This window comes from Bufo gargarizans, chromosome 3 (genome assembly GCF_014858855.1).
Source record: "Bufo gargarizans isolate SCDJY-AF-19 chromosome 3, ASM1485885v1, whole genome shotgun sequence".
Classification (NCBI taxonomy): domain Eukaryota; kingdom Metazoa; phylum Chordata; class Amphibia; order Anura; family Bufonidae; genus Bufo; species Bufo gargarizans.
This window is the reverse complement of record NC_058082.1, coordinates 40230970-40258624: the sequence shown is the minus strand read 5'-3', so window position 1 is coordinate 40258624 and position 27655 is coordinate 40230970. Positions and strand designations below refer to the sequence as shown.

The following is a 27655-nucleotide window of genomic DNA, read 5'->3' as shown; positions in this document are numbered from 1 at the left end:
TAGTTCACCATGGGGTCATACTCCATGTCTGTGGAAGGTTTGGAATGATCGATGACGTATTTGTGGGACCTGAGTCCAGGAGCCGGGACTGTGGGAATATACTCCAGATACCGTCTCTTCGGTCCATCATGTCCTGCAGGGTCTAAGGTATATTTGCAGGGCTTTGCTGGTTGCTCCAGGGGGGGTCGGGCTGTAATATGAAGCTCTGCTGCCTGAACACCCCGGGTGATATTCACACACACTGGGGCCCCCTTTTAATATGTCCGTTCTGAAGGAGTGTACTTGGCAGGGTCTGCGGTTTCTGTCCAGACATACATCCCCCACGATGACCCAACCCACTAAGTTTCTGGGTATATGGAGCATTAAAAGGGCCATTCCGACGTTCAAGGACCTTATGAGCCTCGAGAATGTCTCTACCTAGAAGGAGTAAGATCTTGGCATGGCTATCAAGGTGAGGAATCTCTTTGGCTATGTTCCTGAGATGAGGTTGATGCTGTGCGGCTTCAGGTGTGGTAATCTCATCCCTTCCGTCCGGCAATTCGTCACACTCAATAAGGGTTGGAAGAGCGAGTTACTTATCTCCTTTGATGGGCTTCAAAGTGAAACCCATTAGCTCTTCTTCCTGAGGTTGTCACAAGACCAGAGCATGTTCCTAGGGTGTAGGATGTAGTTTCTCACTCTATCCTGAACAGATCAAAGAACTTAGGGCTAGCTAGGGAACGATTACTTTGGTCATCTAGAATAGCATACGTTCTTATGGTCTTCTCTGGTTGTGCTATAGGAAACATATCCACGAGGCAAATTTTGGAACAAGACTTACCGCACACAAGTCCTTCTCCGCATACCTTTGTGCATCTGGGTGTGACTTGCGCCAGCTAACTGGTTCTAGGTTCCACCTGATTGGTCCTGGGTGAACGGCGTACACATGTAGATCACTATTACTTTCAGAACACTTGACTGGAACCTCACAGTCTCTGGTGAAATGCTCTGTGGATGCACAGCATCTGAAGCAGATATTACGACTCCTTAGGAACTCCTTACGTTTTTCAAAGGACTTTCCTATGAAGACACGGCACTTCCTTAAAGGATGTGGTTTATCATGGATAGGGCAATGATGATCGGGTTCCTTAGGGCTTTCGTTTCCAATGAATGTGGCTGCGTTAAGTGGGCACAACCCCTGTCTTTTTTTACGGAAATTAAACCTTTAGGGTTTCTCTGTCTGGGACTGAAAGTCTCGTGTCTGTTTAGTAGAGCCAAAGATGTTGGTCCTCAAGGTGTTGAAGCTCGGATCGTTTTTGGCTCTAGCTAAGTCCTTGATGAACTTACAGAAGAATGAAAATGGTGGAAAGGCCGCTGTATGCTCTAATCTTTCCCATGCGAGACGAAGGCCTTTGACTGGTTCCTAGATATGAACAGTTTTGAGTCTCTTAACATAGTTTGACAACCATGGACCTAGCCATCTAATTAGAAAGTCAAGTTCTTGCATAGGAACACTAAGGGTTTGAACTCTAGTCTTGAAGGTGGCCTTCCAACTTCTATAATTCTCTGGGCGATCATCAACGTTCGTAAGGCTAGTACTGATGAGGTCACTGAGGGTGAGGTACTTGGCTATTTCTGATGCATCATTTCTTTCCTGCATCATGGCGTTGGGAACTTCTCCCTCGCTGGTGTTATTGGCACCATCTGATACCCTATGTTTGGGGGTTGGAAGATGGAATGGAGTGGCAGCTGGGTTGAGTGTAAGTGAAGGCTTCACATCTGGTAATCTTGGTCGCTATGCAACTAGTTTCATGAGGGTTTAATGTGATTTGATGAGCTTGAAGCGCCTTTGTCTCTAATGGCGCCTGAAATACTATGTAAGGTGCCAGAGGTTTTTAAAGAAAAAGAAATGTCCACTGGACTGGGGTCAATGGTATACTTATCGACAGCCTCTTTTTCTACTCGCATGAGTTCAGCAGGCTGGCGTGCAGAGGCCGAATCTTCTGGTGCACATGCGTTAACTTTGCTTTTGTTTAGGATGAATTGCAGGGTACGCCTTTCTGAGTCATTAGATATCTTGGACATGGGATGATAAGCTTCTTCTTCAGCAGCTTCTTCTAGAACTCTTGAGTTCAGCCATGGCTACTGCTTCTTCCCTTTCCTTCTGAAGGACCTCCCAACTCAGCTTCAGCCTTGGCTTTGGTCGCTTGAGCCTGTATAGCTGCTTGATTAGCTTGAGGTTGGGCTTGTGTCTCTGCAACTTGTGCCTTAATGGCTGCTTTGTTTCTAATGCAGTGAGCTTGTACCTTCGCTGCTTCCGCTTTTGCGCGTGCTAACACCAGTGAGTTACTCAGCGAAGAGTGCTGTAAAAGAGACCTTAGCGATGAGAACTGAGCAATAGATTTCGAGGAACTGGATGAAGCCTTGGAGTGCCTTAAAAAGTTAGAATGGCGGGACGCAGTTTCATATTGTATGATATCTTGTCCTCTAGCATTGAATTGACTGCCACTAATCTGCTATATCTTTCATCATTAAGTGCAGTGTGGGTCTTTTATTCTAGGATGAAGTCCCGAGACTTGATAACAGGGAAGAATATTTTTCAGACAGTCTCTTATAACATTCATAGGTCTTATTCAATTTTGTACACATGGCCTTTAGTTGATCTTCATTTTAGCCTGATCCATGTGCTGCATCCATACATTGTTTAGTCTTTTCCCACAAACTGGACAAATGATTACATATCTAAATTTTGTTAGTTAGGAGGGCCTCTTTCATTTTTAATGAGGGCCTGGAAATTCTTTTTAGGGTACTTTCACACTAGCGTTTTTTCTTTTCCGGCGCTGAGTTCCGTCCTAGGGGCTCAAATCCGGAAAAGAACTGATCAGTTTTATCCTAATGCATTCTGAATGGAGAGTCCGTCCCTCAGGATGCATCAGGGTGTCTTCTGTTCAGTCTTTTTGACTGATCAGGCTTTTCAGAAAAACGTAGCATGCAGTATTTTTACCTCCGGCCAAAAATCCTGAACACTTTGACTGAACGCCTGATCAGGCTTTTTTAACATTGACTTGCATTAACGCCGGATCCGGGGCTGTGTGTTCAGTCAAAACTGATCCGGCTTTTGCATGGTAAACCCAAAAAATAGGAAAAAAAAGTTAGTCCATAAATGGCGGATCCGTTTTTTCCAATGCATTTTTCCATTGTGATCGAAAGCCTGATCAGGATTCAAATGTAATCAGTTTTCACACGTTTTTCCGGATCCGGCGGGCAGTTCCGGTGTCGGAATTGAACGCCGGATTCAAATCACGCTAGTGTGAAAGTAGCCTTAGCTGTGTCTTCCATTTCCATTTGTAACACAGCAGCTACCTCTTAGTGGTAGTTCAGTCTTTTGATAGCTTACACTGTTGACCGGGAGCCAGAAAGGCAGTCACATGACCTCCTACTGCAGGCGGTGTTTGAGTTAAGCCTTGCAATGTATCAATATGATGGGCTCTGCCCAGTAACTTGATTGCAGGCAGATGATATTTGCTTCAGAAAACAGGGCTGAATGCAGTTCTTTGCCTGTATGAAAACTGCAATTGCTAGAAGCTTCTGCGATCCTCAGTGAATGCAGTGCAGAGCAGGATATGATGAAAAAGTCTTACACAAGCGGTGCAATTACCTTCCACTGCAGCAAGCAGGAGACTAATGATATCTTATTACTTGGAGGAGGATATTCTATCCTTAGCAAGAGAAGGAGAGTACTAAGGCAATTCTTTTACTGTGGCGTTTCGAAAGCTGAGCACACTATGAGCAAGGCATCACTGGGAAAACAGGGAGTGGCTAGGCCAGGCCAAAACTACAAATCCCATCATGCCCTGCTGTAGGCTGATAGCTGTAGACAGACTTGGGAATACTGGGATTTGTAGTTTTACAACAGCTGGAGAGCCGCAGTTTGCCCATCCCTGGGCTAGGCTAAACTAACTAGAAGCCTGGGGGGGGGGGGGGGGGGGGGGAGAGGAGCATACCAATACACAATGCAAGATACTGGAACAGAACAGACACTTTCACCCGTTAGTGACTTGTATTCGTCGTGATTGTCGGTGGTCATAGACCACTTTTTCCCCCATAGCCTCACTTTTTAAGGTAATATTACCAGATGTTCAGGTTTAAAAAAACAAAACGTATCACTACACCAGGCATGGCCAACCTGCGGCTCTCCAGCTGTTGTAAAACTACAACTCCCACCATGCCCTGCTTCAGGCTTATAGCTGTAGGCAGTCTAAGCATGCTGGGAGTTGTAGTTTTGCAACAGCTGGAGAGCCTCAGGTTGGCCATGCCTGCACTACAGCCTTCCAGAAACAGCGCCACAGCTGTCCAGTTTTTCTCTGGTATTGTAGCTTGGCTCTGTTGAAGTGAATGGGGCTGCAGTACAGCATGCAACCTGAGGACAGGTGTGGCGCTGTTTTTCTAAGTCTGCAGCCATGTTTTTCTACTCCTGAATAGCTGCTTAAAATATATTTTCCAGCTCGTCTGACAGCATTTACTTTTGATGAAACTAATAGTTTGTCCCAACACCTTCATGTCTCTACAGCTTGAACTAAAAGATTACTTTATATGTGGGGTGAAATTACCAAATTCAGAGGATTTTCAAGGTACTTTTACTATTTTTCTATGTAATCTCTCATTTATATATATATATATATATATATATATATATATATATATATATATATATATATATAATTTTTTTTTTTTTTTTTTTTTTTGTTGTTTTGGACATTCTGATCTTCAGAGCTGGGAGGAGCAGTCGAGCTAGAGTTCAGCTCTGGAGTATAATACAGGATGTAACTCAGGATCAGTACAGGATAAGTAATGTAATGTATGTACACAGTGACTCCACCAGCAGAATAGTGAGTTCAGCTCTGGAGTATAATACAGGATGTAACTCAGGATCAGTACAGGATATGTAATGTATGTACACAGTGACTGCACCAGCAGAATAGTGAGTTCAGCTCTGGAGTATAATGCAGGATGTAACTCAAGCTTAGTACAGGATAAGTAATGTACAGTGACTGCACCAGCAGAATAGTGAGTGCAGCTCTGGAGTATAATGCAGGATGTAACTCGGGATCAGTACAGGATAAGTAATGTAATGTATGTACACAGTGACTGCACCAGCAGAATAGTGAGTGCAGCTCTGGAGTATAATACAGGATGTAACTCAGGATCAGTACAGGATAAGTAATGTATGTACACAGTGACTCCACCAGCAGAATAGTGAGTGCAGCTCTGGAGTATAATACAGGATGTAACTAACTAGAATGTGAACAGTGCAGTGATTTTCAGATACGGACTGATTTTAATGCAAAATATTACTTTTGTATTGTCAGACTTGTCACATTTTGGGTATAAATTATTGTTTTGCAGCTAAAGATGATGGCAGCGTGGCTGTGGCGCTGGGCTACACGGCTCATCTGGTATCTATGATTTCCTTCTTCCTACAAGCACCACTGCGATATCCCATTCTCCATAAGGGCTCCAGATCTGCAATCAAAGACAATATCAACGACAAACTGACGGAGAAGGAGCGAGAGTGAGTGACTTATAAAGGACACGGGTGTCTGTTATGCAGGTGGAATTTCAGCACAATTCAGAATTTTAAAGGGGTATTCCAGTTTCAATTCCTTTCAATTGTTCACAGCTTTCAGAATTTCGGTGAAATTAGTCTTTTTGCTGCTCAGATTGTGAAAATTTTGCAAACCCCAAAGGTTTATGTAGCAGTTGGGTCAAGTGTCATTTATAGCCCTTCATATCCTCAGACCTCAGTGAAGGAGGAGAAAGAAGAATGTAATTAATATACATTAATGTGCAGCCCAGATGTCAGCGGGCGTGAGAAGAACTGAAGGAAACATTCCCGCAAAAGAAAAATAAATAAAAATGTATTATAAAAGTTTTGGAAAGTTTTTTTTTTTTTTTTAAAGCAAAAAAAAAAAAAAAAAAGTTAACAAAAAAGAAATTCCTTGTCATATTGGAGTTCTGTGCTGGAAAACCTGGATTATCAGACTTTCTGGATTGTGAAATGCTGGCTAAAAATAATTTTTTACTTTTTTTATTTATTTTATTTTTATGGTGGACATGTCTGATCATTGGTAGTTGGTCCAGCATGGGGCCGTATCCAACCCATAAATGTGTAAGGTCACTGAGTACTCAGCAAGGGAAATGTAGAAAACTGATCGATAAGATGATCTCTTCTTGCCTCTCACGTCTTAGATCTGACCATTAGGTAGAGATGCCCTTTTAATGGCAGGATAGTAAGTAGGATATGAAGATTTTTATTTTTTTTTTTTTCATACACCTCTTTGCCCTTTTAATTGCATCTTCAAAAAATTTATCGTGACCAGTAATTACCACCACATACCAGGCAGATAAATAGGGGACTGAGCAGCAGAAAAAAATACATTTAAAGGGGTTGTGTCACCTCAGCAAATGGCATATATCGGGTAAAAAAAAGTGAATACAAGCCACTTAATAATGTATTGTTATTATCCATGCGGCCTCCTTTGCTGGCTGGTTTCGTTTTTCCATCACATTATTCACTGCTCGTTTCCATGGTTACAGACCACCCTTCAATCCATCGGCAGTGGCTGTGCTTGCACACTATAGGAAAAAGTGCCAGCCACTCTGGTGGCCGAGATTGCAGGCGTACACATAAGCTAGTGATTTTTTCTATATTGTGCAAGCACAACCACCACTGATGGATTGCAGGGTGGTCTGTAACCATGGAAACAAGCAGTGTATAATGTTATGGAAAAATGAATCCAGCCAGCAAAGGAGACAATATGGACAATCGCAATACATTAGTAAGTGCCTTGTAATAACTTTCTCTACATAATACATGTTGTTTGCTGAAGTGATAAAACCCCTTTAACATCCAATGATTTGCAGGTAAGTGACGTCTTCTTTGTAGTCCATTTCCCCCAGCTTTTTCATCTACTTCAGGCCAGCATGATGGCTTCCTCCAGTGATGATGTGCCCTCCCTTTACACCGTGGTACAGATTGCTCTCACAACAGCTACAGGGCTCCCAAGACACTGCCCGTGTCCCCGCCATCCGCTGTGCCCCGATGAGAGCCATAACTCTGCCGGTGCTGTATGGTTGCTGTCCTTGTGGCCATCGACATACAAGTGGCTGTTCTCTGATAGTTCTAGAAATGCAGCTTATTCCAAGAATCCCAGGCATCCACTTCATCCAGCGGTTTGGCTGCATCTCTCTCTGGCTGAACTCTCGGCATGACGGATCTATTATTTTTTTTATGATTGTCCAGTACTTAGACGGCTGTTAACATTTATATGTATTTACTGTGGGTTTTATCTAGATTTTTTTTTTTTAAATTTTTGTAATTTTTTTTTTCTACAAAATAAAGTTAATGTCAGATGAGGAAATTACTGATTGCCTCAGAAGTAAAGGTTACAGGACACGTTCCACCAAAAAATAACAGCAGTTTTTGAAAAACAAAAAGCTGATCTTTAGTTTTGAGCTGCAAAGGCAGATGGAGGCAGAATACATGGAGATCTTCATTGTGAGAATAGTCCTCCTCAGAGCGGATTTATAACTTATCAGGACCAGAGATGAGGACAAAAGAAACCCTTTGTACAAGAATATAACTACTATAATACTGCTCCTATGTACAAGAATATAACTACTATAATACTGCTCCTATGTACAAGAATATAACTACTATAATACTGCTCCTATGTACAAGAATATAACTACTATAATACTGCCTCCTATGTACAAGAATATGACTACTATAATACTGCCTCCTATGTACAAGAATATGATTACTATAATACTGCCTCCTATGTACAAGAATATGACTACTATAATACTGCCTCCTATGTACAAGAATATAACTACTATAATACTGCCTCCTATGTACAAGAATATGACTACTATAATACTGCCTCCTATGTACAAGAATATGATTACTATAATACTGCTCCTATGTACAAGAATATGATTACTATAATACTGCCTCCTATGTACAAGAATATGACTACTATAATACTGCCTCCTATGTACAAGAATATAACTACTATAATACTGCCTCCTATGTACAAGAATATAACTCCTATAATACTGCCTCCTATGTACAAGAATATAACTCCTATAATACTGCCTCCTATGTACAAGAATATGACTACTGTAATACTGCTCCTATGTACAAGAATATAACTACTATAATACTGCCTCCTATGTACAAGAATATAACTACTATAATACTCCCTCCTATATACAAGAATATAACTACTATAATACTGCTCCTATGTACAAGAATATAACTACTATAATACTGCCCCTATGTACAAGGATATAACTACTATAATACTGCTCCTATATACAAGAATATAACTACTATAATACTGCCTCCTATGTACAAGACTATAACTACTATAATACTGCCTCCTATGTACAAGAATATAACTACTATAATACTGCCTCCTATGTACAAGAATATAACTACTATAATACTGTTCATATGTACAAGAATATAACTACTATAATACTGTTCATATGTACAAGAATATAACTACTATAATACTGCCTCCTATGTACAAGAATATAACTACTATAATACTGCCTCCTCTGTACAAGAATATAACTACTATAATACTGCTTCCTCTGTACAAGAATATAACTACTATAATACTGCTCCTATATACAAGAATATAACTACTATAATACTGCCTCCTATGTACAAGACTATAACTACTATAATACTGCCTCCTATGTACAAGAATATAACTACTATAATACTGCCTCCTATGTACAAGAATATAACTACTATAATACTGTTCATATGTACAAGAATATAACTACTATAATACTGTTCATATGTACAAGAATATAACTACTATAATACTGCCTCCTATGTACAAGAATATAACTACTATAATACTGCCTCCTCTGTACAAGAATATAACTACTATAATACTGCTTCCTCTGTACAAGAATATAACTACTATAATACTGCCTCCTATGTACAAGAATATAACTACTATAATACTGCCTCCTATGTACAAGAATATAACTACTATAATACTGTTCATATGTACAAGAATATAACTACTATAATACTGCCTCCTATGTACAAGAATATAACTACTATAATACTGCCTCCTATGTACAAGAATATAACTACTATAATACTGTTCATATGTACAAGAATATAACTACTATAATACTGTTCATATGTACAAGAATATAACTACTATAATACTGCCTCCTCTGTACAAGAATCTAACTACTATAATACTGCCCCCTATATACAAGAATATAACTACTATAATACTGCTTCCTCTGTACAAGAATATAACTACTATTTTTAACTCGTTCTTGTGCAGGTTTCCGTTATATCCAAAAGGAGGTGAGAAGCTTCAGTTTGACTACGGCGTCTACCTTCTCAACAAGAACATAGCTCAGGTTTGTTCTGCTGTTATTACCTTATATTATAATAAATGGGTTCTCCGGCAATGTATGACGATGGCCTCCGACAGCCTGTCCTAGAATACAAGTAGGACGGGTTGCTTCCATTTCTACAGGTGCTTGGGAAAATAGGAGGGGGTCCTCGCTACACTGCTCTGACACTGGTGATGCAGTCACTCCATTTTGAAGAAGGGTGCTGTAAGACTGCTCAGCCTGGCTGTATATTTCATGTCCGGTTTCTCCTGGACTATATTGTAGATCAGGTCCTCTGCTGTACAATATGTGATGATGATATGTTTCTCTGTTATGGCTGAGCAGCCTGATGATGCACCTAATCACTGAAGTGACTGCAGCGCCAGCCCGAAGAGTAGCAAGACCCTGCCCACCCCTCACCCTCCCAAGTAGCTGTAGAAACAGAGGCAACCCCCATCCTCTGGATATTATAGGAGTCTCCAGAGGCTATCTTGATGCCTTTCCAGACAACCCCCTTTAGGTAGTTGTTTTTAGACTCAACATTTTGTGGTTATTTATTTTTTAATTTTATTGCTTTCTGTAGTCCAGTTCTATGATACAGAGCTTCAAATCTCCTGCCTAGACGTAGGGATTCATTGTAATATTCTGACAGCCACCAGTAGGGGGAGCTCACGGCAGTGAATATGAATGCGCTGTGTAAAGATTATACAGTAAACTGCCTCTAGTGACAGAATGTTATCATGTAAAGCTTTATCTACTCAGAGGATTTGGAGCTTTGTGTCAGGAAAGCTGAGCTCTGACCTCTGTAATGACATAATAATAATACACCGGTTGTCACCTAATGGTTTGACGTTCCCTTTAATAGCCGTGTAGACAGAGCTGTTCTTCTAATAAGTCTGTGATGAGAAGTTTTGCAGAGCAGCGTGTGACAAATTGTGTTTGTCTTGGACGGTTTCTGTCCTGACATCCTCTGATACTCTGACAAGTAGGACATTTTGTTTCAGACAATTCTCCCCTTCAGTTACCAATTCATGGGGCCGGTAAGGAGATCTCCACACCTGTAAGACGGCTGCAGCAGACGTCATGGAGTAACCTTTCCATGAACCCATGAAGGTAGATGGTAGAGCTGAAGGATACAGGGATCTACTTGTCTTCTGACTTCAGTTTTCCACAGCAGCGTCAGTCCAGGCTATTGTGCTGTCAGAAGACTGACGGGTTTTCAACGACTTTACCTGTTTAAGGACCTTGCCATTGCATGTTTATGGCATCCATGTAATAGATCTAGTGGCTAATTGTTGGATGTCCAGGTGTCAGACATTGGCTGTAGACCCATAGGCAAGACAGTTGTTTTTCAGTGTTTGTCTTCTCTCTTCCTTTATGTAAGGAGCAGAGTCGGCAGAAAACTCAAAGCTTGAGCTGCAGGAGATGTTAGCTACTTCCTCCTATGTAAGGAATATGGAGGCAGCAAGAACTGTAAACTAGAGGAGGTGGAGAAGTTAGCTGCTTCCTCCTTATAATGCATACAGGCAGTAGCAATACTCAAAATTAAAGTAGCAGAGACGTTGGCTGCTTCCTCCTTTTATAATTTTGTAAAAAAGCTGCAAACTCAAGTAACTGCAGAAATTACCTAATTCCTCTGTGTAAAGAATAGAGGCAGCAGCATCAGATTAAAGCTCAAGTAGCAAAAGGCGTTCGCTACTTTCTTCTTAAAATGCATATAGGCAATAGCAAAAATAAGAAAATTAAACTCTCCTCATCCACTTGTTCGCGAAGCCCGACTTCTTCTTCGATGACCTGGGAGGAAAAAGACCTTCATGGTGATGGGCCATGTGATGAGCGCAGTCATGTCATCAAAGGTCCTTTTCCTCCAAGGTCATTGAAGAAGAATGAAGACAAGCCGTGCTTCGCAAACAAGTGGATTAGGTGAGTCAAATTTTTTTATTTTTGCTACTGCCTATATGCATTTTAAGGTGGAAGTAGCGAACGCCTTTTGCTACTAGAGCTTCAATCTGATGCTGCTGCCTCTATTCTGTACACAGAGGAAGTAGGTAATTTCTGCAGTTACTTGAGTTTGCAGCTTTTTTTTTTTTTTTTTTTAACCCCTCCAATCGACTTAGCATTCTGTATTAAGAATGCTATTATTTTCCCTTTTATAACCATGTTATAAGGGAAAATAATAAAATTTACACAACACCTAACCCGAACTTCTCACACGCGTGCAAAACGCATTAAAACGCTTTGCACTCGCGGGGAAAAATCGTGCATTTTCCCGCAACGTCCGTGTGAACCAAGCCTATGAGTTTACGTACTTCTCCCTGTGTCCCCCGCTGTACTTTATTATATAAAACGCGTTGGACAGATCCAGAACTCTGGTCTTGGACGTCTTTTATGTGCCGGGGGTGGAGTAGTAAAGCTCAGGTTTTCTTGGCCTCTGCTGCCTTTTCCCGAGCAACCATCACGTTCTATCTCTCCCTGAAGAGAAATGAAGCCTGGAATATAGACTGCGGCCGAGACGTGCATGGGAGAGTCACGGAGCTGTGAAGTCCATCCTCTGCCGCTCGCATGTGTGTATAATAACGTCTCCACTGCAGTGTTTTCAAAGAAAAAAAAATAAATCTGTCTCAATTTTTTGCTAGAGATTTGAACAGGGATCTAGTTGCCACGAAAGAAGGAAGAGCTACTACTGCTGTTTTCCGTATAGAGGTCCTCAAGATCAGTTATGCATATGCATTGTCTGAATAGCCTGCTACTGCAGATTTGCATCCCTTTGGCATTGTTTGAGACTTCTCATTTCCACCACAGTAGGTGCCTCTTAGGAAATGCCCGACTGGTCACTACTTCACCAGGAGCGGGACCTGCACCAATAAGCTGATCGCCCTTTCATAAAGGGGTTGTGTTGGAGGAGGTCTACTGATGTCATCTTGTGACCACTAAGGGTTGATCTCCCCTTTAAATGATCGTCTCTGTCCTCTCTGTGGCCTGGTGCTGGGAAAGGAGCCGTGATTTTTGTTGTTTGATTTCTTACAAGGTCCGTTCCCCTAGTCTGGCCTCAGGGAGGAGGCATCTCGGGCGCGGTGGTTTTGATCAAGCCTCCCCATCCTCGTGTCATCCAGAGACGTTTTTTACTGTCTGGAAGATGGGAACGATTTGTAGTAAAAGGTGGCAATAAAGCGAAGCGTCTCCCTTAAACGCTGGCAGCGCTTCACTTGTCCCCCTCGAGATGTCTATTAAACGGCGAGCTGCGCGCGGACGAAACGCACCGTATAAATTCCACTGTGGGTTTTATTCCCCCTTCAGGACATTATATTCCTGTGCTCTGCGGGCCATGAGACGTCTAGAAAATGCTTCTATTAATGTAACGTTATCTGGCGGGTCGGAGCTGTAATCCCAATAGTTTAGGCTTCGCTCACTTAGCAGTTTACATTAAAAATGATTTTGAAATTCAGACGTGTCCATGCCATGGAATTTAGATTTTTATTTTTATTTTATTTCTTCTGAGAAATCAGCCACCACTAGGGGGCGATGTTTACATATTGTCTAAGGGCTCTTTCACACCTGCGTTCTTTTCTTCCAGCATAGAGTTCCGTCGTCGGGGCTCTATGCCGGAAGAATCCTGATCAGTTTTATCCTAATGCATTCTGAATGGAGTGAAATCCGTTCAGGATGCATCAGGATGTCTTCAGTTCAGGACCGGAACGTTTTTTGGCCGGAGAAAATACTGCAGCATGCTGCGCTTTTTGCTCCGGCCAAAAATCCTGAAGACTTGCCGCAAGGCCGGATCCGGAATTAATGCCCATTGAAAGGCATTAATCCGGATCCGGCCTTAAGCTAAACGTCGTTTCGGCGCATTGCCGGATCCGACATTTAGCTTTTTCTGAATGGTTACCATGGCTGCCAGGACGCTAAAGTCCTGGCAGCCATGGTAAAGTGTAGTGGGGAGCGGGGGAGCAGTATGCTTACCGTCCGTGCGGCTTCCGAGGCGCTCCATGGTGACGTCATGGCACCCCAAGCGCATGGATGACGTGATCGCATGGAAACGTCATCAATGCGCATGGGTCGCTCTGACGTCATTCTGGAGCGCCCCGGGAGCCGCACGGACGGTAAGTATACTGCTCCCCCGCTCCCCACTACTACTATGGCAACCAGGACTTTAATAGACGGATCCGTCTTCAAATGCTTTCAGTTCACTTGCGTTTTTTCGGATCCGGCGTGTAATTCCGGCAAATGGAGTACACGACGGATCCGAACAACGCAAGTGTGAAAGAGGCCTAATCGATTCTATAGAAGCCATTGTCTACAGATTGTCTCCCCCTAGTGGTAGCAGTAGGCAGCTGAGATTTTTTATAAGCAGGTCCAAAGTCTGTACTAAAAGAAATAGAGCCCTGCAGGTATGTTAGAAAAACGGTTGCATGCTTGCAATGAGTTTGTAATAGGACCATAAAGGATTTTAACCAGACTTTAAAAGGGTTGTGCAACAATGGGGTGTAGGGGGTTGCCGAACATCGATACTGCACTCCCTCGCTGAGAACATCCAGTTTAACACCTGCAGCCAATCACTGCCTGCTCGCGGCGTTAGTGACCAGATCTCCTTGCATTATGTGACAATTTGTCACGATGTAAAGGGAGCCAGTCACCAGTGATTGTCTGCAGGCGGTGTCAAACTGGATGCTTTCAGCGAGGGAGCGCAGCGGAGCGTCGCAGGCCGTCGTGCTGCGGTGTTCCCATTCATTGGTTGCTAGGCACAGCGCTGTACATTGCCTAGTGGCTGTGCTTGGTATTGCAGCTCACTCCCGTTCACTTGAATGGGACAAGACTGCAGAGAGCTGCATTACTAGGCACAACCACTACAACATATATGGCGCTGTGCCTGGTAAATAATGAAGTGGTGCTCGCCATGGCTCCTTCAATCAGCTGATCGCTAATAGCGCTGGTACCCACCAATCGCCAAACGGCAGTCCTATGCCACAAAAATTAGGTCTTGTTCCACTGTTTCCATTTTTCATTTTGCACAATTTATACCTAAAGATTCAAGGGTAGTGCTCGGGGTCAGTCGGGTAAAACCTGGGCACCGAATAGATGGCTTTAGATGTAATTTATGTATCTTTCAGTGGCGCTCCGCCCGTCCATTATAAATATCCCGTGTATTATTCCGTAATCTGTGTTTTAGCAGCGGCCATAAATGCTTCATCCCACAGAACATTTTATCACTTCCATGTGATGCCAGCAGCCATTACGTAGAGGACTCGGTGGGAACATATGAGACGACGGCACCCAGCATCACTCATTGGAGCAGTCAGCGACCTTACTGAACTATTTAAAGGGCCAGTAGCCCGGAAATGGTCGGCAGAGTAGCAGCGTTATCAAAGGAATGGCTGGTACCAGTCACATGTATGGATGCAGTGTAGGTTCTGGAGAGATGAGACCCGAACCAGAGAGTTTTCTGAACTTCCTGACCCTCGGCCTAATGTCCGCCTCCCCTGGCTTATAACAGGGAGCAATAGATGACTTAAGGCAATAGACAGACATCTCCGCTCCTGCACTGATGCCTTATTCTTAGCATTTTAGGTTGAAAAAGCCCAGTCTGAGTCAAAGGTTGACATAAGGGGGATGGGACCCTGTACCGAAGGCTAAAATGGGACCCCTTTCCAGAGATGGTTAAAGGGTTATTTCCATGGATAGGACCATTCTGCACAGCTGTGGAGGGGATGTGGCCCCTTCATTTAAAAGAATGTTGGGGGTCCCAGAGACCCCTACTGAGTGTAAAGTCATGGCAGGATGGGACTGTTCTTTAAACACTCCTATTTCGGGCCGTCATCGCCTTCCGTGATCTTTATGTTAGCCTCCTACTCTGTGGTGGAGAGAGGATGCCCCCCGCCTCACATCAGGGGCCACATAGAATGGGCTTTCTATATGGTAGGAACGCATTTAATTACGTGTTTGCTACTGTTTTCTCTTCGTTCTAAGAATCGAAATATCCGTATTATAAGAAGTGACCAGAACGTCATCTCCTTTCTCTTTCAGCTAAGATACCAACATTCCCTGGGGACCACAGACTTGCGACAGACTCTCCCCAACCTGAAGACGTTTCTGGAGCATGGCCTCTTGGTCAGATGGTAAGTGGCGAGGTGTGTGGGGCGGTAACCAGCGTTGTGACTGACGGGTCTACTTACTGTGCACCCAGGCGACGGGCGCCAGTAATGTCCGTCACAGGATCGAAGATAACTCTGATTAAGGTGCTCTCTTCCTAAGGAAAGTTAGTTCCCCCTGACCGGGACACAGGTCTCTCACCCATTTTAGGGTACTTTCACACTTGCGTTTTTCTTTTCCGGCATAGAGTTCCGTCACAGGGGCTCTATACCGGAAAAGAACTGATCAGTTTTATCCCCATGCATTCTGAATGGAGAGTAATCCGTTCAGTTTGTATCAGGATGTCTTCAGTTCAGTCGTTTTGACTTTTCAGGCAAAAGAGAAAACCGCAGCATGCTACGGTTTTATCTCCGGCGAAAAAAACTGAAGACTTGCCTGAATGCCGGCATTTTTTCCCCATAGGAATGTATTAGTGCCGGATCCGTCCTTCCGGTCTGCGCATGCGCAGACTGAAAAAAAGGTGAAAAAAATAAATGCCGGATCCGTTTTGCCGGATGACACCGGAAAGACGGATCCGGCATTTCAATGCATTTTTTCAACTGATCAGGCATTTTTAAGACTGATCAGGATCCTGATCAGTCTTAGGGCTCTTTCACACTTGCGTATTTCTTTTCCGGCATAGAGTTCCGTCGTCGGGGCTCTATGCCGGAAAAATCCTGATCAGGATTATCCCCCTGCATTCTGAATGGAGAGAAATCCGTTCAGGATGTCTTCAGTTCAGGACCGGAACGTTTTTTGACCGGAGAAAATACTGCAGCATGCCGCGCTTTTTGCTCCGGCCAAAAATCCTTGCCGCAAGGCCGTATCCAGAATTAAAACCCATTGAAAGGCATTATTCCGGATCCGGCCTTAAGCTAAACGTTGTTTCGGCGCATTACCGGATCCGACGTTTAGCTTTTTCTGAATGGTTACCATGGCTGCCAGGACGCTAAAGTCCTGGCAGCCATGGTAAAGTGTAGTGGGGAGCGGGGGAGCAGTATACTTGCCGTCCGTGCGGCTCCCGGGGCGCTTCAGAGTGACGTCAGGGCGCCCCACGCGCATGGATGACGTGATCGCATGGATCATGTCATCCATGCGCATGGGGCGCTCTGACGTCATTCTGGAGCGCCCCGAGAGCCGCACGGGCGGTAAGTATACTGCTCCCCCGCTCCCCACTACTACTATGGCAACCAGGACTTTAATAGCGTCCTGGCTGCCATAGTAACACTGAACGCATTTTGAAAACTGATCAGTCTTTCGGTGTTACGGATCCGGCGGGCACTTCCGGCAACGGAAGTGCACGCCGGATCCTAACAACGCAAGTGTGAAAGAGGCCTTACTAATGCCATCAGTTAGCATACATTTTGCCTGATCCGGCATGCAGTTCCAGCGACGGAGCTGCTTGCCGGATCTCTGCCGCAAGTGTGAAAGTAGCCTAAGCCAGTACTCTCTGCTCTGCACTGATGGGCAATCACCCCGAAACTGCTGTCTGCAGATGAGGTGCTGGCTTATTTAATATCCAAGTCCAAATTTTAAGAGCTGAACATTGACTTATAGGATAGCTGCCTTACATCTGGTGGCATTAGTGGCAGAGCTTGTTAAAAGCTCATTTGCATCCTTTCCCTCCCATTCCTTATCCTGTACTGATCCTATATTATACTCTAGAGCTGCACTCCCTATTCTGCTGGTGCAGTCACTGTGTACATTACATTACTTATCCTGTACTGATCCTGAGTTACATCCTGTATTATACTCCAGAGCTGCACTCACTATTCTGCTGGTGCAGTCACTGTGTACATACATTACATTACTTATCCTGTACTGATCCTGAGTTACATCCTGTATTATACTCCAGAGCTGCACTCACTATTCTGCTGGTGCAGTCACTGTGTACATACATTGCATTACTTATCCTGTACTGATCCTGAGTTACATCCTGTATTATACTCCAGAGCTGCGCTCACTATTCTGCTGGTGCAGTCACTGTGTACATACATTACTTATCCTGTACTGATCCTGAGTTATATCCTGTATTATACTCCAGAGCTGCACTCATTGTGCTGTTGGTGTTTCTCAGCTGTGATATGAACAGCCTGGACACTAGACTGATATACATTTTACTTGCACTGATACATTGTGACAAATGATCAGGACAGGGGAGAGTTGTGCGCTGCTCTGAAGTGTTTAGGATGGTTGTCTAGACTGGATACGATTTTTGTATGCGCCATTCTTATTTTACGCTGTGTTATTCCCCCGGTCATTTATCTTTCTCTTGTATCCTCCACCAGTGACAGACATCACACTTCAAGTGCAATTCCCGTTCCAAAGAGGCCGGCCAGCTCCGCGTTTGGAAGTCACGAATTTGGGTTTTCCAGTCGGACCCCAACACCAGAGAAAGGACCTCGAAAGCGTGCCAGCTCGGAGAACGAAAAAACCCAATACAGAACGCCTCCCCCCAGCTACAAGATGGCGGTGGCGGAGCCCATTGCAATACTAGTCCCAGCAACTCCGGCCGACAAGGGTCATCTCAGCTCCTCACTGGACGCCAGCATCGACGCGTCCAAGGGCAACACTCGCGAGGATTTTTGCGAGAGCCTTAACGGCGATAGCATTGCGATCACAGAAAGCCACGGGCTCAGCCAGACCGAGCCCTTCTTGGACTCCTGTGCGGTGAACGGAATTTTTTTGCCGAACGAAAGCATGGAATTTGTAAGCGAAGGCGCTCCCTGCGGCGTGCACCCCTCCCTCAGCAACGACCTGCACTGCGCCGTGGAACAGGCCGAGGAGATTCTTGGCACGGAAGCCTCAGACTTCACCTCAAGGGATCAGTTTGAAGCGTTTAACAGCATTCCGGTGGACCGCGCCGTGGCCGTGGAGTGCGACGATCAAGTCCTGGGAGAGTTTGAGGAATTCTCCCGTAGAATTTACGCGCTGAACGAGAACATGTCTAGTTTCCGCAGACCGCGGAAGAGTTCAGATAAATAAACAAGCAACATCCGCAGAAGATTTGTCTTTGCACATCGTTATCCTTTGTATCTGGCAACGAAAAGCATTCAATTGTTGTGGATTTCAGCGTAAATCCAAGTTTCACTGCCGCTGCGTGGGCCACAATTTACTTAAAAAAAATATATTTTGTGCTATTTTTTTATTTTATTTTAAAGGAGTCGTACAGCACTTGTTTTCTGAAGTAGTGCCGCTCTTGACTTTGATCTTGTACTTATGTAAATGGTGCAGAGCTGCAATACCAGACACAGCCCATGGACCAGAGTGGCGCTGTTTCTTAGGAAAAGTTAAACCTGTTGTACAACCCCTTTAGAGGCCATGTATTGTCTTCACAGCCATTTTTTTTTTTATATTCTTCAGTCTTTCTAAAATGAGAAATGAGGCCGATTTTTCAAAATAGTCTGTTAAAAATTTCCAATCGTTTTGTGTATGCAGCTCCTTTGCAGACCTGTGTGTCTCCATGGTAACAGACAGCAAACAAACCCTGTGTAGTCTGATCCTGCAGTCCTTTTCCCTTCCATCCGGTCCCTGCCTCTTGTTACTATACATTTGGTATGACGAGTGGAGTAGCACTTGACTGCAGGATCAGACTACACAGGTTGTTTGTAGTCTGTAACCATGGAGACTTATTGACCTGTTTATGAACTGTATACACAACACGGTAGGAGATTTTTTTTTTTATTTTATTTAATTTTTAACCAAGACTGTTTGCATAATTGTTTCTTTTTTTTTTTTTTTTTTATGTGGAATCCATTGAAGACATTTAAAAAAATAAAAAATGGTTGTGAATGTGGACATCCCCTTTAAGTTTGGCCGTGCTTCATCCATGTAGCCGACTGAGGGTAGCTGACTCTGTGCATGGCCTTTGCTGTATCCTGATCTGGACCATAAATTTATAGGAGGAAATGTTTTTTAATTATTTTTTTTTTTTGTTACCCAAACTTTATCGATTTGATTTAATCTCCTCCTCACCACCCGCCTTAGGACTAGTCACATCTGCATGCATGTTCATGCAGATTTTTTATATTTTTTTTGTACCATATTTAGCATGTAGCTAGAAATTTGTAAGCCGTGAATTATCAGGAATTATTATAGTGAGGTTTTTTTTCCAGCATATGTTTTTTGCTTCTACACCTACAATAAAAATCACAGGTAATTGAAGTCACTGTGGGAACGCTGGGTGACAACCAGTATGGCTGGCCTTTGCTATTCCGGAGTCCAGTAAGCTGAGTAACAGCCTTGTGGGTAAGCAGCAATTGGCAGCCATGTTGATTGTCATCCAGCTTTTCCAGAATTGAATGTAAGTATATGAAGGACTTGTATGCTCAAACTTTTTTCCTCCCTTCTGAATTTAACGGGGTGTGCCCCTTTACAAGTAAGATCCGCCTTATTGTAATGTATCTAAAATGAAAAGTAAAGAATCTTGATTAGGGACGAGCGAACTTGTGTTTCAAGTTCGGCGTATAAGGTTCGGGTTCTCTAAGAATTCCGTTATAGATTCCGCTACCACGGACCATAAGTTATAGTGGAATCCCTAACAGAATTCTTTGATAACCCGAACCTTGCACGCCGAACTTGAACCACAAGTTAGCTCGTCCCTAATCTTGATTGAAACTGGTCTACTCATCTGTGTCTACAGCTCCTGTGCTGATCTATGTGTCTCCATGGTTACAGACTACAAACACATCCTGTGTAGTCACCTCCTGAAGTCACATTGCCGTCCTTCTGCCCCCTAGCAAATATATCTTAGTAAGAAGTAAAGGAAAGTTGTGACTGCGGGATCAGACTACGTAAGATTTGTTTGTAGTCTGTCACCATGGAGACACATCCCTGCACAGGAGCTCCTAAAACAGTAGGGTATTTTTAATCAAACTATTTACAAAGTTGCTTCATTTTTCATTTTGGATCCATTGGAGCATTGTGAAGGTGGACTGTCTCTTTAAGTAATAACCTATGATCTTTTCTGGAAGTGCTGGGTGTCACTTCGTGGTATATGAAATTTACTTCTGCAGAAGGTTCATTTTTATTTAAATTCATGGATTGACATGTAAGGCATTTTTTTTTTCCTCTCCAGTTGAATATTTTGCTGCACAGTATTAATATGTATACGGCAAATTAATTTATGTTAATGGGAAATATTCTCGGTTTATAAGCGGGGGTTTATTTTCCTATAAATATTCAGTAAAGCATACATCATTCTGCGTACAGCTGACGCCTTTCTCTTCACGCCGATTGTCACATTTAAGGTATCATTGGTCAGATCCTCATTGTAAAAATGTAGCCTCAGGTGCCGCGGCTTAATAATGGGGAAATCTGCAATCCTGGGAGTGTTGGGCAACCCCTCCCCCCAAAAAAAAATTTAAATTCTGTATTAGTATACAGTATAATGCATGGTTGCACGCTGCCACACTGCAGCACCTCTCCACTGTGGTCCTACTAGGGGAAGGTGCCAACTATTCTGACAATTTAAAGGGGCATTCCACCTTAATTGGCATGTAGTTACTTGCTACCAGTGTTTTTGCCCCTTCTTTTGGGGACCTACAAGCAGTTGAAAAGGGTTGATATGGAAGAGGGCAACACATGACTGAGCAATCAGACTACACAGTGTGTGTTTTGTAGTCTGTAACCATGGCGACACAGCGCTGTGTGCACAAAACAGTATTAGAATTTTAATCAACACCAAACGCATCACATTCTTAGAGCCATAACTTTTATTTTTCTGTTTTGTGTAGCTATATATTGTTCCTCAAAAAAAAAAAAAAAAAAGATGCGCACAGTTTATTTCTCGCTTATATCATTGGGGGACACAGACCATGGGTATAGCTGCTTGCTGCCACTAGGAGACGATACTAGGCTGAAAACTATTAGCTCCTCCCCAGCTATACCCCCTCCGTCCAGGAGAGAGCCTTCAGTTTTTAGCTTAGTGTCATAGAAGGCAGACCCCCTGCTCTGCTTCTTCCCCGGAATCCTGGCAGCGCGGCGGGGGGGGGGGGGTCTGGGGTCTGGTTTCGCGCAGTCGGGCTGTTCTTTCGCCGGGCAGCTGGAGGGGGGGGGGGGGGGGGGGGCAGAGCCGCGCTTCCTTTCCTGCCTGCTCTGTACCCGGAAGCACCCGGCGTGCATGCCGTCTCCCAGCCTCTCGTGGCGGCTGTCTCTCCACACTGTCCAGCTCGCCGCAGACCAGCTCCTGGGGACACGTCCAGCAAGGGTTTCCTATGCTCCACTTGGTAGGACCAGCGCTGCTCCCCTCCTATGTACCCTCTCTGGCTCCCTGACTCCTGTCATGTCGGACCCAGCGGATCCCCGCCCCAGGTCCTTGGTAGGGCTACCCATTATTCCTGCACTTCATGTAATGTGAATTTTCCTAGGGGTCAGGCGAACTCCCTCTGTGCCTCATGCCGTTCACGGACGTGCACCCTTCGGCTGGAAGTATGGAACCGGAATGGGCCAAATCCCTGTCCCGGGCGGTGACTGACCTATCGAAGATCTCCCAATCCACCCTTTCCTTAATGGGTCGCTTGGTAGAGACGTCGTCACCTGCGCAACCTGCTCTCTCTCCGGGCGTACCATCCAGGAGCAGACACCCCAGCAAGCGTCCCAGGCAGGAACGCCTCTCCTCGGATGCATCGCCTTCACCTCCTCCCCCCGGTTCGCTGTCCAGGGCGTCCTTGGTTGGGGACGCTTCGTCCGGAGGAGAACTCGCCGAGTCAGATATGGATCTGGACCGCTCGTCCCAGATGGCCGCCTTAGTGGACAGTCTGGTCTCAGCAATCCGGGACACCTTTCAACTTCAAGAGGAGGGCCCCACCTCCAGTCACCAGGGAGTTTCTTTCCTGTGTAACAAGAAGGCTCCCAAGTCGTTCCCGGTACACGATGACTTTTCCATTCTCACCGCTAAAGCGTGGGAACAGCCAGGTTCACGTTTCCTGATCCCCAAGCCGCTGGATCTTCTTTTTCCCCAGTCGTCTCCATGACACCAAGTCCTGAGATTGACTTCCTTCTGATTGGACAGGAAAAACACAGGTTAAAAACCCCTCCCCCTCCCTTCATTGCCAGTGTTTTTCCTGTCCCATCAGGATAGGAAGCAGAAGAGGTGCATGGAGCTCGTTTGGGCTCACCTGGATTCATTCGTCTGCAGGCCGAGGTCGGATCTGCAGTGCAGCTCTCCCTCCTCTGTCCAGGCCTGGGCTCGGGCGCATTTGTAGTTGCCCCTGTGAAGATTCCCTCTGCGGTGGTCCCGGAGGGCTTAATGCAGGGGGAAGGAGGAACGCGGTGGATCGGCACTGTGATGTGTCCCTTCCGGCCGGCAGGCGGATAACGTCAGACGCCGGGGGCGGAGCAAAGAGCGCTGATGTCATCCACATGCGCCACAGGTCCTGAAGCCAAAGAGGACACTATAAAACCTCACAGGACCTGTGTAATGGCTCCCTGCATAGCGTGGCTCACATGGATGGTGGAGCATCTCTGGAACGGTCGGGAGTCAGAATGAGCACCCCCCTCACGCCGGGCTCTGGAACAGAGCCTGCATCAAACCCTGGGACCATGAGTAACCTGTTCTCAGGCACATGCTCAGTATGGATGGTTCAGTATGCTCATCCTTTCCTCCCTTACCATTTCAGGGAGAAAAGGATTCGGCTTCCACAGCTAAAAAAAAAACTAGAAAATGTGGTATCTGCTGCAAAAGATTGTCTAACACTGGATCCAAGCCCCTGTGTAAAGAGTGTACCTCCAGTGTCGTCAAATCTGAGTCTTCTAGTTTAATTGAAGACATTAGTTAAGGAAGAGGTCCAGCTGGCCTTAACTGCCAAGGAACCTACTCCCCCCCAAAGTTACCCCCCCTCAGGACTCCCGTAGCATTAAATCGCTTATCCTGGATACCGACTCTGAGGGGCTGGCGGTCTCAGACTCCGAATCAGTGCAAAAACACCCGGCTTCTTCAGATGAAGAGGGTGATTACAAGCTTGTCCTGTTTAATCCCGAAGATATTGATGAACTTATCAGGGCCACCATTCAGATGGAGATGCCAAAAGCTCCTAAATCTACCCAACATGACATTTTTGGAGGTCTAGGAGAAAGGAAAAAGGCGGTTTTCCCAGTGCCAGACAGTGTCCAGAAATTAATTCGGTCAGAGTGGGAAAAACCGGATAAGGGATTCTTTATCCCAAGAGGAATTAAGAGGCGCTACCCCTTTGGCCAAGAGGACTGTACTGACTGGGAGACCATACCAAAAGTAGACGCGCCAGTGGCTAAGGTAGCGAAACATACGGCCCTACCTTTCGAGGACTCGGCACAGTTAAAAGATCCTCTAGACAGGAAAGCAGAAAGACTTGGGAAACTATGGCGGCCCTTCTCAAACCGGGCGTTGCCTCTACGTGTGTGGCCAGAACACTAAACCTTTGGCTAGAACAGCTGGAGATACATCTGGTCAATAAGACACCGCGCGATCAAATTTTAGAGAGCTTGCCTTTATTAAAAATGGCAACCTCCTTTCTAGCAGACGCAGCAGCCGAGTCAGTTAAACTGTCCGCCCGTACAGCTGTTCTCTCTAATACAGCGAGAAGGGCACTATGGCTTAAAGCGTGGTCAGGAGATATCACGTCTAAGAATAAATTAATTGCTCTCCCCTTCCACGGTCAGTATGTGTTTGGAGAAGATTTAGACAAAATCCTAGAGAACGCGACAAATAAAAAAGGGGTTTCCCAGAGGAGAGATATAAACAAAAAAGGCAGCCCTTTCGTGACTGTTTGTTTTTTCAGCCCGAGAATAAAAAAGATAAAGGGAAGACTGGGAGGTGGAGCTATGCGAAGGGAGGCAGGGGGAGAAATTTCCTCTTCAACCCAAATCGTGCCGAGGCCTCCACATCCAACAGTAAACAATGACGCCATACCAGTGGGGGGAAGACTCAGCTCCTTTCTAGGATCTTGGGAGCACGTAACAAACAGCTTGTGGATCTTAAATATTATAGAAGAGGGTTATTTAATAGATCTACTCTCTCCCCCTCCACAGAAATATGTGATCACTACCCTTCCCCCATCTCAAGTTACTACCTTAAAAAACGACATAAAGAACTTGTTAACCTTGCCTGCGATAGAGCCCGTTCCAAAAAATCAGACAGGACTGGGATTCTATTCCCGTCTCTTCATCATAAGGAAACCAAACGGGAAATCCAGAGTGATCATAAATTTGAAATATCGAAACAAATATGTGAGATACCAAAAATTCAAAATGGAGACTCTAAAGTCGGCAGTGAAGCTCTTAAAGAGGATGCAGCTAGGGCTGCAACGATTAATCGATGTAATCGATTATATCGATAACTGGATTCGTTGTCGACGAATCCAGTTATCGAATAATCGCCGATTCGTTGCTATGCGGGCGGTCGCTGCATCTTTATTTTACCTTTTTACAAGACGCTCCTGTAACAGCCCAGCAGAGCGGACGGCGGCGTAACGTCACTCACGTGACACGCCTGCTCCGGCCTCCTTCATTCATGAGGTGAGGCGGAGCAGGTGCGTCTACGTGTGAGTGAGTGACGTGCGCCGCCGTCCGCTCTGCTTGGCTGTTACAGTAGCGTCATTGTAAAAGGTAAAATAAAGATGCGGTGATTAGTCCGACTTATAAGCATCGGGGCCGGGGCTGTTATGGGGAGGGGGAGGATCTGTCTATGGCACTGCTATGGGGAGGGGGTCTGTGTATAGCACTGCTATGGGGAGGGGGGAGGATCTGTCTATGGCACTGCTATGGGGAGGGGGTCTGTGTATAGCACTGCTATGGGGAGGGGGGTCTGTGTATAGCACTGCTATGGGGAGGGGGGTCTGTGTATGGCACTGCTATGGGAAGGGGGATCTGTGCACTGTTATGAGGAAAGGGTTCAGTGCACCATAACAGTGCACATATCCCCCTCTCCATAACAGCGCCACCCACAGATCCCCCTCTCCATAACTGCGCCACCCACAGATCCCCCTCTCCATAACTGCGCCACCCACAGATCCCCCTCTCCATAACTGCGCCACCCACAGATCCCCCTCTCCATAACTGCGCCACCCACAGATCCCCCTCTCCATAACTGCGCCGCCCACAGATCCCCCTCTCCATAACTGCGCCCCCACAGATCCCCCTCTCCATAACTGCGCCGCCCACAGATCCCCCTCTCCATAACTGCGCCGCCCACAGATCCCCCTCTCCATAACTGCGCCGCCCACAGATCCCCCTCTCCATAACTGCGCCGCCCACAGATCCCCCTCTCCATAACTGCGCCGCCCACAGATCCCCCTCTCCATAACTGCGCCGCCCACAGATCCCCCTCTCCATAACTGCGCCGCCCACAGATCCCCCTCTCCATAACTGCGCCGCCCACAGATCCCCCTCTCCATAACTGCGCCGCCCACAGATCCCCCTCTCCATAACTGCGCCGCCCACAGATCCCCCTCTCCATAACTGCGCCGCCCACAGATCCCCCTCTCCATAACTGCGCCGCCCACAGATCCCCCTCTCCATAACTGCGCCGCCCACAGATCCCCCTCTCCATAACTGCGCCGCCACAGATCCCCCTCTCCATAACTGCGCCGCCACAGATCCCCCTCTCCATAACTGCGCCGTCCCAGATCCCCCTCTCCATAACTGCGCCGTCCACAGATCCCCCTCTCCATAACTGCGCCGTCCACAGATCCCCCTCCCATAACTGCGCCGTCCACAGATCCCCCTCTCCATAACTGCGCCGTCCACAGATCCCCCTCTCCATAACTGCGCCGTCCACAGATCCCCCTCTCCATAACTGCGCCGTCCACAGATCCCCCTCTCCATAACTGCGCCGTCCACAGATCCCCCTCTCCATAACTGCGCCGTCCACAGATCCCCCATAAGTGTGGTCCACAGATCCCCCATAAGTGTGTCCACAGATCCCCCATAAGTGTGTCCACAGATCCCCCATAAGTGTGGTCCACAGATCCCCCATAAGTGTGGTCCACAGATCCCCCATAAGTGTGTCCACAGATCCCCCATAAGTGTGTCCACAGATCCCCCATAAGTGGTCCACAGATCCCCCATAAGTGTGTCCACAGATCCCCCATAATGTGGTCCACAGATCCCCCATAAGTGTGTCCACAGATCCCCCATAAGTGTGGTCCACAGATCCCCCATAAGTGTGGTCCACAGATCCCCCATAAGTGTGGTCCACAGATCCCCCATAATAGTGTCGTCCACAATTTGTTTTAATATGGCCTTTGAACATAATTTTTCAAGTAAGATCATATAAACCTCTCTGTTTTGCAATTTTGTCGTTTTTCCCGATTAATCGTAGAAATTAATCGGCAACTAATCGATTATTCAAATAATCGTTAGCTGCAGCCCTAGATGCAGCGATGGCCACAATAGATTTAAGCGATGCCTATTATCATGTCCCAATTCACAGGTCATCAAGGAAGTTCCTAAGGTTCGCGATAGAGTTGGAGGGAAACATTCAGCATTTTCAGTTCAGGTGTCTCCCCTTTGGGATCTCTTCTGCCCCAAGGGTTTTCACGAAGATAATGGCGGAAGCCTTGACGACCTTGAGAGAAAAGGCAATCTGTGTGATCCCCTATCTAGACGACCTACTGGTAGTGGCAGACAACATAGAGACCCTGGAAATCCATCTCGGATTAGTCCTGGATCATCTACAGAGCCTAGGTTGGCTCATCAATTGGGAAAAATCGGATTTAATCCCGACCAAACAGAAGGTATTTTTGGGCATAACACTAGACACAGTTTCCCAAAGATCCTTTCTTCCACCTCAAAAGATAGCAAAACTTTAAGGAAGTTGTCTAAAGAAGGAAAAATTCTGTTCAATAAGACAGGCCATGCAGGTGTTAGGGAGTCTTTCAGCTTGCATCCCAGCAGTGGCCTGGGCACAATTCCATCTAAGGCCACTACAGGCGCAATTAACTCTAGAGAGACAAATATTCCTAGATTCAAAGACCAAAAAATCACTAAATTGGTGGCTCATCAAATCCAACCTAGAGAATGGGATATTCTGGGCACAAGATCTCCCTCTAGTCATTACAACAGATGCCAGCCTCCACGGTTGGGGAGCGGTTGTCCAGGGGAACTCCTACCAGGGAACATGGAGGAATTACGTGAA

General features: G+C 45.5%; 1 protein-coding gene across 1 annotated transcript in view; it reads left to right on the top strand.

Annotated features, from left to right (window-relative positions):
• The window catches only part of UVRAG (UV radiation resistance associated), a 52004-nt gene extending 31253 nt beyond the window's left edge, over positions 1–20751 (top strand). The window contains exons 11-15 of the mRNA XM_044285888.1: positions 4550–4610; positions 5386–5551; positions 9363–9441; positions 15439–15530; positions 17832–20751. Coding sequence (XP_044141823.1) covers positions 4550–4610; positions 5386–5551; positions 9363–9441; positions 15439–15530; positions 17832–18528 — 1095 coding nt within the window. The 3' untranslated portion in view covers positions 18529–20751. The remainder of the gene's footprint in view (positions 1–4549; positions 4611–5385; positions 5552–9362; positions 9442–15438; positions 15531–17831) is intronic.
• Positions 20752–27655: the final 6904 nt, after the last annotated feature.